The sequence below is a fragment of the Lithobates pipiens genome, unplaced genomic scaffold (assembly GCF_037356315.1).
Source record: "Lithobates pipiens isolate NorthernLeopardFrog02 unplaced genomic scaffold, aLitPip1_a1.2 Scaffold_25, whole genome shotgun sequence".
NCBI lineage: Eukaryota > Metazoa > Chordata > Amphibia > Anura > Ranidae > Lithobates > Lithobates pipiens.
The window spans coordinates 202363845-202379401 of NW_027507787.1; the positions used below are offsets into that span (position 1 = coordinate 202363845).

General features: G+C 43.5%; 1 protein-coding gene across 2 annotated transcripts in view; it reads left to right on the forward strand.

Annotated features, from left to right (window-relative positions):
- Positions 1-1559: 1559 nt before the first annotated feature.
- ENO4 (enolase 4) overlaps positions 1560-15557 on the forward strand; it is a 56084-nt gene continuing 42086 nt past the window's right edge. For both annotated transcript variants that reach the window (XM_077455434.1, XM_077455435.1), the window contains exons 1-2: positions 1560-1762; positions 3442-3570. In XM_077455434.1, the coding sequence (XP_077311560.1) occupies positions 1619-1762; positions 3442-3570 (273 nt within the window). In that variant the 5' untranslated portion in view covers positions 1560-1618. The remainder of the gene's footprint in view (positions 1763-3441; positions 3571-15557) is intronic.

The following is a 15557-nucleotide window of genomic DNA, read 5'->3' on the forward strand; positions in this document are numbered from 1 at the left end:
GTACTGCCTATCAGTGCCCATAAGTGCGGCATATCAGTGCCACCTAATCGTGCCCACCAGTTAAGCCTATCAGGGCCGCCTCATCAGTGTACATCAGTGAAGGAAAAAAATTACTTAGTTACAAAAATTACTGAGAGAAACAAAATTTAAAAAAAAAACTTAATTTTTTGGTCTTTTTTTTTTTTTTTTGTAAAAAATAAAAAACCCAGTAGTGTTTAAATACCACCAAAAGAAAGCTCTATTTGTGTGAAGAAAATGATAAAGAAAATTAGTTTGGGTGCAGTGTAGCATGACCGCACAATTGTCATTCAAACTGCAACAGCTCTGAAAGCTGGCCTGGGTAGGAAAGGGGTGTAAGTGCCCCTGTAGGCAAGTGGTTAATAAGCTCTTTGCAGTTGGAAGCTGTATTTGACCATTTGTTTTCTACTGTTTTGTATATTGAAACTTTGTGTTCTTTTGTCAGTGTTTATGGAACATGTATGCTTGAATGTGTTCAAAACTTTCTTCTGGTTTAAGAAAATAAAGACCATTCCCGACAGACGCATATCTGCTGATCTATTAGTGTCGGTTCATACTGAGGTGACGTAGTCGCCTGACAATGGAACCGTTCTAATCAGAGTGACTTAAGTCGCTCTGACTTAGAAAAAGGTTCCTGCGCTACTTGGGGGCGGCTTTGGAGAGGCTTGCATTGACTTTTAAAGAAGTCCTTTGCAAGTCACGCTGTGTGAGGCGACTTTGACGCCTCCCCAGTGAGAACCGAGCCTTAGAGACCTTATCACCTATAGGAGGCAGACAGCACTCAGCATTGTGGGTTCAGTGGTGTCAGCCCTGCCCATTGTCTTTTGCTAAACTACTCAACCACTCCCCCTGTTCTCATAGTACAGGACTTGTCCAGGAATGGTAAGTGGAGACCAAACACACCATGACATGTACAGAACAGCTCTGAATGTCTGCCAGAATCAGCGGCTATTGTTATTTCTCCCCCACTTATGGAGCAGATATAACAACACTTCTATTGGGGTCTATCCCAACCAGAAGACACCTCCCAACTTTCTGACATGGGAATGAGGGACACCTATTAGCAAAAGTATGCAGGTATAGGAGAATTGTACAACAAAAATAATTTGTTAAACCCACAAGTGTTTTTTATGACTACTCTTCCTTTCTATTGGCTTTTTTAAATTACAAATGCAGCAATTTAGAAATCGAGTGAAAGGTTTAGCACTGGGAAACACTTTTTGTAAGATAAATAGTGCATTTTATATACACATCTGTATAGATCAGACCAAAATGAGGAGGAAAGGGGGACATTGTTCCAAATCAGGGACAGGTGGGAGCTATGCAGAAGGGAGCAGATATGAGACATTCATTCCAGGCCATCTTCTGCAGCTCTGACTTGAAGCAGATGACAAGAAGATCACCTACAGATCCCATCCCCCTGAGAGTAGAATAGCAGTATGATATGGGAGGGGCCGCCCCTGTACATTACACATAGGAGGGGTGGACTCTGGATTGGACGGAGTAGGTGCATCCGCCATCTTGCTGTAGCCCGGACACTAGAGGTCGCGGTGTTGGTGGGGCGGTTTCTATGGTGACGGACGGAGCGTCCTGAGAAGACATGAGCCGCACGGAGGGGAGCCGACACCGGGAGGAGGCCATGAGTGCCGCCCAATACTACCGGAGACTGCACATACCGGAGAGGGTGGAGGAGGCCCTGAACACCGGATACCGGCTCAACCCGCCCGACCTACCCGGGTATCTGGTATGAGCCCGGCGATATACTCCCCCCCCCCCATATACTTACTGTACACCCCCTCCCCCCATATACTTACTGTACACCCCCTCCCCATATACTTCCCCTCCCACTATATACTTCCCCTCCTCATATACCCCACTTATTACTTCCCCCTCCCCATATAGCCCACCATATACACCACTATATACTTTTCCTCCCACTATATACTTCCCCTCCTCATATACCCCACTTATTACTTCCCCTCCCCCCATATACCCAACAATATACTCCCCCCCCCCAGATACCCCACTATATACTTCAGCTCCCCCATATACCCAACAATATACTCCCCCCCCCAGATACCCCACTATATACTTCAGCTCCCCCATATACCCAACAATATACTCCCCCCCCCCAGATACCCCACTATATACTTCAGCTCCCCCATATACCCAACAATATACTCCCCCCCCCCAGATACCCCACTATATACTTCAGCTCCCCCATATACCCAACAATATACTTACCCCACAATATAGTTCCCCCTCCCCTCATATACCCCACTATATACTCCCCCCCCAGATACCCCACTGTATACTTCCCCTCCCCCATATACCCCACTATATAATTCCCCTCCCCTCATATACCCCACTATATACTTCCCCTCCCCCATATACCCCACTATATAATGCCCCCTCTCCATCCACACATACCCCACTATATACTTCCCCCTCCCCCCATATATCCCACTATATACTTCCCCATATACCCTACTATGTACTTACCTTCCCCATATACCCTCCTCCCACTAAATATCCCCTCCCTCTTCCTCTCATTCAGTAGAGGGTGGAGCTAATCAGAGGAAGGTGGAGATATTCAGTAGAGGGTGGAGCTAATCAGAGGAAGGTGGAGATATTCAGTAGAGGGTGGAGCTAATTGGAGCAGGTTGGAGATATTTATATGAGGCCGGAGATGATTGGTTCTACTGCAGATGGTTGTTCGTAATGGAAATACAGTGCGCATAGAATAGAATCCCCCCCCCCCCCCCCTTTAAAATAATCAAATTTTGTTGCTTTGCAGCCTGAAATGAAGACACACAGTTTTTGTTTTATCCAGCTGTATTTACTAGTGCAACTTATATCATCCAAGTGAAAGCCTATAATACCAGCATATCAGGAAAAAATAATTAAACAGAATCACTGAGTTGGAAAAAGGACACCCCCTTATGTCAGTATTTTGTTGAACCACCTTTTGCTTTAATTCCACCCTTTATTCTGTTGGGATTTGTCTCTACTAACTAGAAGAGCGGGCAAATATTACAAAGTCTAGATGTGCAAAGTTAGTAGGAACAAATCCCAACAGACTAAAGGGTGGCATTAAAGCAGAAGGTGATCCAACAAAATACTGACATAAAGAGGGGGGGTCCTTTTTCCAACTTAGTGATTCTGTTAAATTATTTATTTTTCCTGACATTTTGGTGTTATAGCTTTCACTTGAATGTTATAAGTTGCACTAGTAAATACAGCAGGATAAAACAAAAACTGTGTCTGTCTTCATTTCAGGCTGCAAAGCAAGAAAATCTGCTTATTTTAAGGGGGGGGGGGGGTGGGATTGGGGGTGATTCTTTTCTATACCCACTGTAATTGTACTGGAGATAGTTGTACTATATTCCTTCTCATTCCTCTTCTCACTCTTTTTGTTTTCAGTCCAACTACTTTGCTGAGCTGTCGAATCCTCCGGTGATCAGCAATATCCATGGAAGGAGAATTCTGAGTGGAGCAGGAAGTGCAGCTCTGGAGGTTGAAGTGTTTTGCACAGTGAGGAACAATGACAAGGTACCCCATACCCTGTATACAGTATAACTCCACAGAGCTGATTATCAGTGTGTATGGATCTGTGGCGGCTGCCATTTTTCCCCTCCTCTCTCAGAAAATGCCAGTTGCCTGGCAGTTCCACTGACCTGGAACAATTGATAGAGCCGGGGTCCTGACTTCAGTTTTTACATGCTTATTTGGGTCAGTGACTTAGAAATGGATATGACCAGGGACATTCATTAGAGGCAGGGAGCATTTCTGACAGCGCAGTGTATGTAAACAATGAACTTATTTATTTTCTCCTTTTAATCTGTTAAATATACAATTTGTTAGAGCTTTGTTCTATCTGTTCAAGTAGCACAAATTTAACCGGTGGATCCTGTCCGAACTCTCAAACGGATAACTTCCTGTGCCGACTCTTATCAGTTACAATGTTCCCAGCTATCTCGGAGAACCCCTCCATCACCTTTATTGAGAAGGCAGGTGTTCTGTGGTCCTTCCTCAGGGTGACAACACTGCTCCCCTATAAATGAGCGTTGTCATCATGGGACAGGAAGTGTGTTACTGGCAGGATCATCACATGATTGAAGAAAAAAAATAAGCTTGAAAGCAAATGCAGCAATCACATGTAATGGAAAGCTGCAATATATGACATTTATTTAAAATGGGAGTAAACCCGCTGACGTTTTTTTTTTTTTCAGACCTGCAAGGGAAAAGGCATAATGAGCTAGTATGCAGCGCATACTAGCTCATTATGAAATACCTTAGAATGAGGCCCCGACATCTCGCCCGATCCACGCCAAGGGAGCTGACATGTTCCCTCGGCGTGTCTTCCGGGTATCGCGGCTCCGCCGCTATGAGTGGCTGGAGCCGCGATATTGTTACTCCCGCACATGCGCGCAAGAGATTTCTTTCCGGTGGGGTCCGGCGTCTCTGCTGGGCTTTCAGCCGAGAATCCCCTGTGCGCATGCGCCACTGCAGTCAGCGGCTCATTGCGAGGGGAATATCTCCTAAACCGTACAGGTTTAGGAGATATTTTTTGTACATACAGGTAAGCCTTATTATAGGCTTACCTGTAGGTAAAAGTAAAAATAAAATAAAAATAAAGACTATACAACTGCTTTAAATTTGGATTTAGAATCACTTTAAAGCAGAACTCCAGGTAATAAAGTAAACATTTCATGAAGCTTGATGTATGAATAGAGGGAGCAGACCTATCAATCATCCGCCTGGTCTCCTGTCATAGATCACTTTCCATCCATAGAAGCTGTAGTATGGCTTCTATGTATGGCAGATCTGGGTGGAATGAGAGCCTGTGACAGCCTCTTGGTTCTATTTACCATCACTGCGCCAGAAGATTACAGCGGCAGGGAGGGGAGGGGCATGGATAGAGGAAGATTTCACCTAAAACAAGGGACATCAGCAAAAGGGACACATCCAACTGCCTGTAAGTTACAGTATCTAACAAAAGTGAGTACACCCCTCACATTTTTGTAAATATTTAATTATTTCTTTTCATGTGACAACACTGAAGAAATGACACTTTGCTACAATGTAAAGTAGTGAGTGTACAGCTTGTATAACAGTGTAAATTTGCTGTCCCCTCAAAATAACTCAACACACAGCCATTAATGTCTAAACCGCTGGCAACAAAAGTGAGTACACCCCTAAGTGAAAATGTCCACATCGGGCCCAAAGTGTCAATATTTTTTGTGGCCACCATTATTTTCCGGCACTGCCTTACTCCTCTTGGGCATGGAGTTCACCAGAGCTTCACAGGTTGCCACTGGAGTCCTCTTCCACTCCTCCATGATGACATCACGGGGCTGGTTGATGTTAGAGACCTTGCGCTCCTCCACCTTCCGTATGAGGATGCCCCACAGATGCTCAATATGGTTTAGGTCTGGAGACATGTTTAGCCAGTCCATCACCTTTACACAGTTTTTTTTTAGCAAGGCAGTGGTCGTCTTGGAGGTGTGTTTGGGGTCATTATCATGTTGAAATACTGCCCTACGGCCCACTCTCTGAAGGGAGGGGATCATGCTCTGCTTCAGTATGTGACAGTACATGTTGGCATTCATGGTTCCCTCAATGAATTGTAGCGCCCCAGTGCCGGCAGCACTCATGCAGTCCCAGACCATGACACTTCCACCACCATGCTTGACTGTAGGCAAGACTGCCTTGTGTTTGTACTCCTCACTTGGTTGCCACCACACACGCTTGACACCAAATAAGTTTATCTTGCTCTCATCAGACCCATACTACACTGGGGAGGGGAAATGGCTAAATGGGTCCAATTTGGACATTTTCACTTAGGGGTGTACTCACTTTTTTTGCCAGCGGTTTAGACATTAATGGCTGTGAGTTGTTATTTTGAGGGGACAGCAAATTTACACTGTTATACAAGCTGTACACTCACTACTTTACATTGTAGCAAAGTGTCATTTCTTCAGTGTTGTCACATGAAAAGATAGAATAAAATATCTACAAAAATTTGAGGGGTGTACTCACTTTTGTCAGATACTGTATGTCCCACGTTCTGATTTTACTTTTCTTTTTTTTTTCTTTAGGCTGCATTTAAGCTTTAAAATGCAGAAATATAGACATATTTTGAAATATTAGTAAAAAAACTGCAAATGCAGAAAAAAGGGAGAATAAAAAATTCCAGCCTCCCTTTAATGGAAGTTAAGTGTAAGTAACATGGTTGTAAACCCCTTCATATATCGGATGAAGTGACTGGCTTCAGGTGATGATATCTGCAGTCTTCTCTTATCTTCATCCGTTCAAGGTCCAAAATTTATGAAGCTTGCCTGAGCTGTCAGAACACAGGGGTGGAGAGCTGAAGTTTCACACCACAGAGCTGAGCTCTGATAGCTGACTGGGGGGAAGGGACCCATCCCCTGTCACTATTTTTCTCCTGGTGTCAGGATAACTTGTCAGAAGTGATTCATTCTGATAGCAGAGGAATAAAGCAGCAGACAGAATTTACACTTAGTGCTCTGAATGGACAGAAGTACAGATTATAGAGGGATATGCTTTGTTCATATTTCATGTCTGAAGTTTACAACCACTTTTTAATTTCCGGCGTAACAACATATTTTCGGCGATCCATCACGGTTTGCTACGGAAATTAAGTTTCGTTGCCGCCATCTTGCTACACCCCACACTCGTCCACAGTAAGGATACATTAAGAAGGGGGGAAGCGGACATGTTGTTACACCCGTAGACGTATTTATAACAGCAAAGTTAGTTTCTATAGTGAAATACAGTACTTAGAACTCTGTGTGACTGCTTAGATGTTGAATTTTAAAAGTAGCGAACTTCTGTCAGATTAGCAAACCTGTGAGATGAGCATGGTTGCCGCTGCTTTTTAAATTCAAGATCTAAGTAGTCAGACGGTGTTGTAAGTACTGTATTTCACTATATAAATTGACTTTACTGTTATAAATAAGTGTAAAATGCAAAACTCCGGTGGGTGTAACAACATGTCTGGTTTCCCCCTTCTTAGTGTATCCTTACTGTGGACGAGTGTGGGGTGTAGCAAGATGGTGGCGACGGAACGTCACTTCCTTAGTAAACTGCGATGGGTCGCCGAATATGTTGTTATACCGGCACAATTTTTCCCTTGGTGATATTTTTTATGGTGGAATTTGTGGCTTGATGTGGACACATGCAATATACTGCCAATACAGAGGACCCAGGGTTTTCTTTAAGGCAAGACAAAAGGGGAAGCTACCCTGTCATTGTTGTGGGGCCCTTAGCAGCTGCCTCAAACTTGCCAACTATCCCAGTTTAAATTCCCTTGTCCCTTGAAGTTTTAATCCTACACTGTCCCGATATCTCCATGTGAAGTTCTGTTACTAATGCTGCTTAGCTCTGCTCTATTGACATGACTCACCTGCAGACCCTGTGTTTACATGTAAATAACCTGCATTGTTATGTAAATGGCATCTGCAATAATATGTAAATAACTGCAGACCATCGGCATTGATATGTAAATAGAGGCAGCATTCATATGTACATCATGCCCCCCTGAGGTCATACCCACAATCACTTCTGCTGAATGTTGCCCACTGGGGAGGTAAAGGGGCATGCTTGCAAGTCTTGCCTACAACTGTGGTCATTAAGCCTAACATCAGCCTCTTGTGCAAAGGTAAGCAACTTGGAAGTGGAACCCTTTTTCAAAATAACATGGTGCCACAGCACTATCAATTTTTGGTGCGTGTGAATAAGCACATCTCTGCAGATGCATGACGGTGTCATTAACAATTAATGGAACTGTTGTGCATCTGCTAAAGGGCAGCACATTTCTGTGGTTTCAAGAAAGCAATTTTGCATGCGTTTCCGACACACACAAATGTTAACGCAGGCTGAATGTCTCACTTACATTGGTTGTCAGTGTAAAATCTTCTCATTACATTGGGGCTTGGTGTACAATCCTTTCATTCACACTAGTGGCCAGTGTGAAGGTCCCCCTTACATTATTGGTGATCAGTGTAGAAGTGTCACCTTACATTGGTGGTCAGTACAAATCTCCTCGACAATGTTTGTCAGAGTAAATTCCCCCTTACAGGGAGGTCATTGTATTTTCCCCCTTTACACTGGTGGTTGGCATAAATGCTCCTATTACATTGGTGTCAGTGTAGAAATCCCTCTTTATATTAGTGGGTGGTGTAAAATCCCCCCACACATTGGTGGTCAGTGCAAATCCCCCCTCACATTGGTGGTCACTGTAAATCCCCCCTTACATTGGTGGTCAGTGTCAGTTTCTAGTTTTGCTCTACATGATTTAGAATTTGCCACAGTCTAGTGCCTCCTAACTAATTCCCCCCCCCCCCACCACTGCCACTGATCTGATCAGCCCCCCTCCCAGCATTGCCACTGATTCCAGGAGTCCTAGGTTCCCTAGGCGTTTTCGTTCTATTGATGGGTCCCCCTCACCTCCCCAGTCCATGGTGTGCAGACAGTGAGGAGATGATGTGCTGTAACTTTTAGCAACCAATAAGTGAGCAGTAATGATGTGCACTAAATATTCAATGGACTCCTGCGCTTAAATGGGATTTGTGAGGAATGCTCTTATTTAGTGGATGCCGCAAGCACTTTCATGAGACACCAGCTCATGTATATAGACCAGGGGTCTTCAAACTATGGCCCTCCAGTTGTTCAGGAACTACAATTCCCATCATGCCTAGTCATGTCTGTGAATGTCAGAGTTTTATAATGCCTCATGGGATGTGTAGTTTCGCAACAGCTGGAGGGCCGTAGTTTGAGGATCCCTGATATAGACTAAAAGAAAAAGTGGTGGTGCTGCGCTTCCAAAAAAATGGGACCTTACACGAAAATGTTATAGAGCTAATTATTCAGATGGAGATATGTCAGATGGTATATATTCAAACTAGTATGGTAAAGTCACTGGAAGTGATGTAACGCGTAGGATACGGAGACCGGAAGTGACGCTCGCACCAGAGCGGTCGATCTGAACTGCTGCTAATGCTGCCTATTTACCCCATTTCGTTTGTGAGTAATTTTAACCTTTTAATAAAGTAGTGATTTTTAAAAACATACTACACTATGGTTGCTCTTATACTTATTCTCTGAGCTATATTGGAACATCTTGCTGGAGTATACTGTGACGGAGATCTGAGAGTGACCCCCTGAGGCCCCCCCTTCCACCCCCTTTCATGGGACTCCTGGTATATCCAAGAGGAGGCTGCATATACGCTATATTTTATATAGCGGGAAGGTAATTACCCAGTGTGCACACTTATGCGTGGAATCACTTATGTGGGGGAAGAACCTCTGAGATATTTCCCAGCACAGAATCACTTTAGATGTTTATGTGACATCATCACGGGACTGTGTTCACATCATTAACAGCTGGATATAGTCCAATTTTTTGCACTCAGCACTTTCTGTTTATAGAGTTTTGTTTTATAGTTCAATTATTATGTTTTTTATTAATATTTTGTGTTACACTAAGCACTTTGTTTGCATTTTTTGCACTTTATTTTTGCTTGCTTGCATTTTTTGCACTGTAGTTTTGCATTTTTTGCACTTTATTATTGTCACTAGTTTGCACTTACGTAGCCAGTAACTGTTTATATTTCAGTCACTTTGGTTTTGCTATGATGCACTCAGCACTTTCTGTCATAGAAGTCTGATTTATAGTTAGACCACTGTATGTGGTTTTGCACTTAGCACTATTTTTATATCATAGAGATATAAGTTGCACTTGGGATAGTGACAGTTATTATTGTGTACACACTGTTGCAGGCACTATTGATAGAAGAATTTCTACATTAGGATAAGAATTCTCCCTTACTACTTTACCATACTAGTTTGAATATATACCATCTGACATATCTCCATCTGAATAATTAGCTCTATAACATTTTCGTGTAAGGTCCCATTTTTTTGGAAGCGCAGCACCACCACTTTTTCTTTTAATAATGTGCACTAACCTCTTGCAGCCAATCACTGAGCAGTAAGAATGTGCAGTAACCTCTATCAACCAATCAATGAGGCGTAATAATGTGCAGCAACCTCTAGCAACCAATTAGTGAGTGGTAAGGATGTCCAGTTATCTCTAGCAACCAATCAGTGAGCAGAAGTAATGTGCTGTAACCTCTATCAAATAATCAGTGAGCCATAATGTGTGCTGTACCCTCTAGCAGCCAGTCAGTGAGCAGTAATGATACACTGTAACCTCTGACAACCAATCACAATCGCTGCCTGATTTGATTTAGTAAACTGCTATTTTTTTGTATATTTCAGAGCAGGTGGAGAAGGCTATCGCATGGGGGGGGGGAGTTTGCCCAGGGTTCCTACAATAATCAAGATGGCCCTGAGAGGACCCAGTGCTCATCCAACGCAGATCGCTTGCACCGAACATCAGCGCTCTGCCTAATCTACAGCCAATGGTGGATCAGCTGCTGGTTGGACAATAAGCATGATACATCTGAGGTTATGCTGAAATATCTCCAATGCTTTCCAAAAATGTAGAAGGAGAAGGGCTTAGGAGTGATGGAGTTGTACATGTGTTCATTGAGAACCATAAACTTCAATCTTTTCTAATTGTAGAACTGCTTGTGAGGTTAAAAATATGGCAGCGGTCATTGCTGACTCCTTTTGAAAGGTGTTATGGGGCTGTTGCTTTATCCTGGCTGATCTGGAACAAGCATGCAGCCAGGAAAGTCTAAAATGTCTGCTCTACATGTTTGTTGATGGGAAGCAGAGAAGACATAATGAACATGATTGCCCCAGAGCTTTTACCTACAAGGAGACCTGAATCAGTAAAAGACTTAAGCTGGTCATAGACGGTGTGATTTTCTTTCCTGAAACCACGAGTTGTAGGAAAGAAAATCGCTTGATTTCCCCATCAACATAGTCAGTGTTCATGGGGGAATCCCTCCCATGAAGCTATTGTGTTCTTGGGGTGGGAGAGCTGTCCCTGCCAGGAGAACACACAGTGACCATTGCTAGAGGCTATAGCTGCTGGAAATATTAGACAGGTTGGTTGCACCCAAGTTGATCGATCAACTTGGGTACAGTCAGCCTGCCCATACATGGTTTGAATCTCAGTCAGTCCCTGCTGAACTGGCCGAGACTTGACCCATCTATAGCCAGCTTAAGAGGTTCTCTCGAGAGAACAACCACCACCTACTGATACTCTCAACCCACTCCTCCGCCTCAAGCTGTCAGTAATTACATAGTTGGTAAGGTTGAAAAAAGACACAAGTCCATTAAGTCCAACGTGTGTGTGTGTGTGTGTGTGTGTGTGTGTGTGCTTTTATGTCAATATTACATTGTATACCCCTGTGTGTTGTTGTGGTTTAGGTGCCTATCTAATCTTTTTGGAAATGATCTATGCTCCCTGCTGAAATCACTGCTTGTGGAAGAGAATCCCACATTCCTACCGCTCTTACCGTAAAGAACCCTTTATGCTCTTTCTGGTTAAATCTTTTTTTCCACTAATTTTAGTGGATGGCCACGAGTCTTTTTAAATGGCCTTTTCACAGAAACGTTTTATCCCTATTGTGGGGTCACCAGTACGGTATTTGTACATTGAAATCATATCCCCTCTCAAGCCTCTCTTCTCAGTTCAGTGCTTGTAATCTTTCCTCATAACTAAGAGCCTCCAGTCCCTTTTACTAGCTTTGTTTCCCTTCTCTGGACTCTCTCCATTTCCAGCACATCCTTCCTGAGGACTGGAGCCCAGAACTGTACAGCATACTCCAGGTGAGTCTTTTCTTGTAGAGCGGGAGAATTATTGTTTTATCTCTGGAGTTAATTCCCTTTTTAATGCATGCCAATATTCTATTGTCTTTGCTTGCAGCAACTTGGCATTACATGCCGTTGCTGAGCCTATCATCTTCTAGGATCCCCAGGTCCTTTTCCATCCTAGATTTCCCCAGAGGTTCTCCCCCCAGTGTATAGATTGCATTCATATTTTTGCCACCTAAATGCATTATTTTTCATTTTTCCACATTAAAGTGGAATTCCACGCAAAAATGGAACTTCTGCTTTAAGTGCTGGTGACCCCCTGACATGCCACATTTGGCTTGTAATTTTTTGGGGGGGGGAGCTGGTACCCAGTTTTTACAGGCATCCAGCTCCCACTTCCTCCCCTGGCGCAGCGGTGCTGGAAGGAAGATCCGCGCCTCTCGCCCTGCAATCTTCTGGGACACGTCACAGGTCCCAGAAGATTGTCCAGCTATTCAAAGCACGGCTCGCCCACAGTTAGAATGCCGGTGCCGCGGAGAGGAGGGAGAGAGGAGCGTGGCTTTGTGCGCCCACGTCGCTGGACCGTGGGACAGGTGAGTGTGATTATTAAGTCAGCAGCTACACGTTTTGTTGCTGCTGACTTTAAAATGGGTGGAACTCCGCTTTAAACCTCATTTGCCATGTAGTTGCCCACGCTATTAATTTGTTCTGATCTTCTTGCAAGGTTTCGACATCCTGTGGAGAAGCCATTGCCCTGCATAGCTTAGTATTGTCTGCAAATACTTAGATTGATCTGTTTATCCCATCCTCCCAGGTCATTTATCAATAAATTAAATGGGATTGGTCCCAGGACAGAACCCTGGGGGACCCTACTTTACACATTGGACCATTCCGAGTACTCCCCATATATCACTACCCTCTGAACTAGCCAATTTTCAATCCAGGTACTCGCCCTTCGGTCCATGCCAGCAGACCTTAGCTTGTATAGTAAACGTTTGTGGGGAACTGTATGAAATGCCTTTGCAAAATCCAGATACACTACGACTACGGGCCTTCCGTCATCTAGATGGCAGCTCATCTCCTCATAGAAGGTTAGTAGATTTGTTTGACAAGAATGATTTTTACGTAACTCTATGCCGATTACTGCTGATGATACAGTTTTCATTACGAAAATCTTATATACTGTATAGTCCCTTCTCATTCCTTCAAAGAGCTTGCATACTATTGATGTTAGGCTAACTGGTCTGTAGTTCCCAGGAATATATTTTGGTCTTTTTTTTTTAAAGATTGGTGCTACATTGGCTTTTCTCCAATCAGCCAGTACCATACCAATCAGTGACTGAATTCCTTAAGGACCCTCCGATGCAAGCCATCTGGTCACGGTGGCTTATTTATGTTAAGTTTTAAGCCTATTTCTGATTTCTTAACCATGGTGGTGCTTGCTGTGACATGTCATGAGGATAAACATTGCAGTTTTGGTTACTGAAGCCCCCCTGTTTCCCTCATGAAGACTGAGGAGAAGAATACATTCAAAACCATCTCACCATCCTTTGTAACCAGAATCCCTTCATTATTCTTTATGGGGCCAATATGATCTGTCCTCCCTCTTTTACTATTTATGCACTTAAAGAATTTCTTGGGATTTTTCTTACTTTCCTCCGTTATAGTCCTTTCATGTTCTATCTTAGCCTCCCTGATTTCACCCTTACATTTCTTATTGCATTTTTTGTACAGTTGGAATCCTGATGATGTTCTCTCAGCCTTGTATTTTTTGAAGGCCTTCTCCTTTGCTTGTATATGAATTTTTACGTTGGCATTAAGCGCCACCCAGGCTCTTTTAAATTGATTATACTTTGGGATGCATTGGCTAATACCCTTATTTAAAGTGGTTGTAAACCCTTACAACCAACTTTGACCTACAGGTAAGCCTAGATTAAGGCTTACCTGTAGGTCCAAGAAATATCTCCTAAACCACCGCTGTCTACGGCGCATGCGCACAGGCGCACTGGGCAGGCTGCAGATCGCGGCGATATGCCGCGAGTGTCGGCTCCCGTGCGCAGCCGCGAGACCCGGAAGTCACTCCGGGATACATGGCAGCGGCGAAGAGTAAGACGGAGGACCGCTTCGGGGGCTTCGTTCTCAGGTAAGTTATTCATAATGAGCTAGTATGCTATGCATATTGGCTCATTATGCCTTTGCCTTGCAGGGTGCATTTAAAAAATAAAAATAAAAAAATTTGCCTTTACTTCCTCTTTAATATGCTCCTAAAGCATACCTATTTTTCCTCCGTGTTCTTTGTTCCTAAATTTTATCCCATTTAGTATTTTCTAGCAAGGAGAGTCGTTTCTGGAAGTTGTCTTTTGAAATTCAGTGTCTTTGTATTCCCCTTATGCTTCCTATTAGTGTGATTTATGCTGAAATTAATTGACCTGTGATCGCTGTTTCCTAAGTTGCCCCGTATTTCTACATCTGCGATTAAGTCTATATTGTTAGTAATCAGTAGGTCTAGCAATGCATTGCTCCTTGTTGGTGCATTTACCATCTGACCCATAAAATTGTCCTGTCAGACATTTAGGAAATGGTGAGCCTTAGATGAATGTGCGGTTCCTTCCACCCAGTCTATGTCTGGATAATTAAAATCCCGCATTATAATGACACTTCCCTTCCAAACTGTGATAGGAGGTCCGTCTCCCCCTCCTCCCTCAGGTTATAGGGGAGCAGGTGACCTCCTATCAGAATGCAACGCTTGGACGTGGGCAGCCAAACACTAGACTTGAATACCATCATGGGAGCATGATGCTTATCCCTGTGTAAGCTCCAACACAGAGCTTACAAAAGGTTAGACTCTGGGAAGGTACGTATCAGCGGATAGGGGTTAGTCTTTCAAGAGTACCTGTCACTTTGCTCTGAATAGGCTTTTCAAAAATAGTCAGCAGTGTCGACTCAAGTATTTATTGAATTACAGGTCCTCGTAAATCAGCGAAGGGCACACACCCCTGGCAGTGGCCATGAGACTGCTGTATATGTGAATATTTGGGGGCCGCATCGTTAGGTGTCCCCGGCTCTCTCCCTATGTTGTTCCGGTGTTAGATGGCCAGTTAGTGCATCTGCTGATCGCCTAGTTTCACCAATGACAAGTCTCCCTTTAGCTGAATTACCAGATACTGAGAAGAAGGCTGTGGTGGCCCCATCCTCCACAAATGAATGGATTAAACTGGAAAATCATTTTGTTTTTGTTTCTTTTCCTAAGATGAGCAGCTGTTCTTTCTGTTCTTTGTAGAATGCCTGAAGTGGATTGGGTTGGAAACCTCTGATCTATCTGTCCATTGTTCTATAGAAATGATCACACCTTTGTTTCCATCCTGGATTCAGAGTGTGACAAACGCGTAGGGTGACATTGAAGTTATTAGCGGTTTCCCTTTGTTAACGCTCCCAGATCTGATGAAACAATGATGAGCAAATTTCCATTGTGACTTCTCTTCCATTAATACGCAGAACACAATGTAGCAAAACTACATTTTCTCTGTCAATAGCAAAAAACGGTGAGATGAAAGCTCAAGGCCATCCGAGGAAAGGGTTTCACCTTCATATCCAGATGTCTTCGAAATTGTAATCAGCAAAGACACTCTTTACTGAGAGCCGTGTGTGCCACCTGGAGAGCGCAAAATACTACCGTGTCCCCGTTCCAAGGTCTTACCATCTATCCTACATTCAATCTGATCATTTTAATTGATTTTAAATGATAAAAAAACAGACAATTGATAGGTTACAATACATTTCCTGCA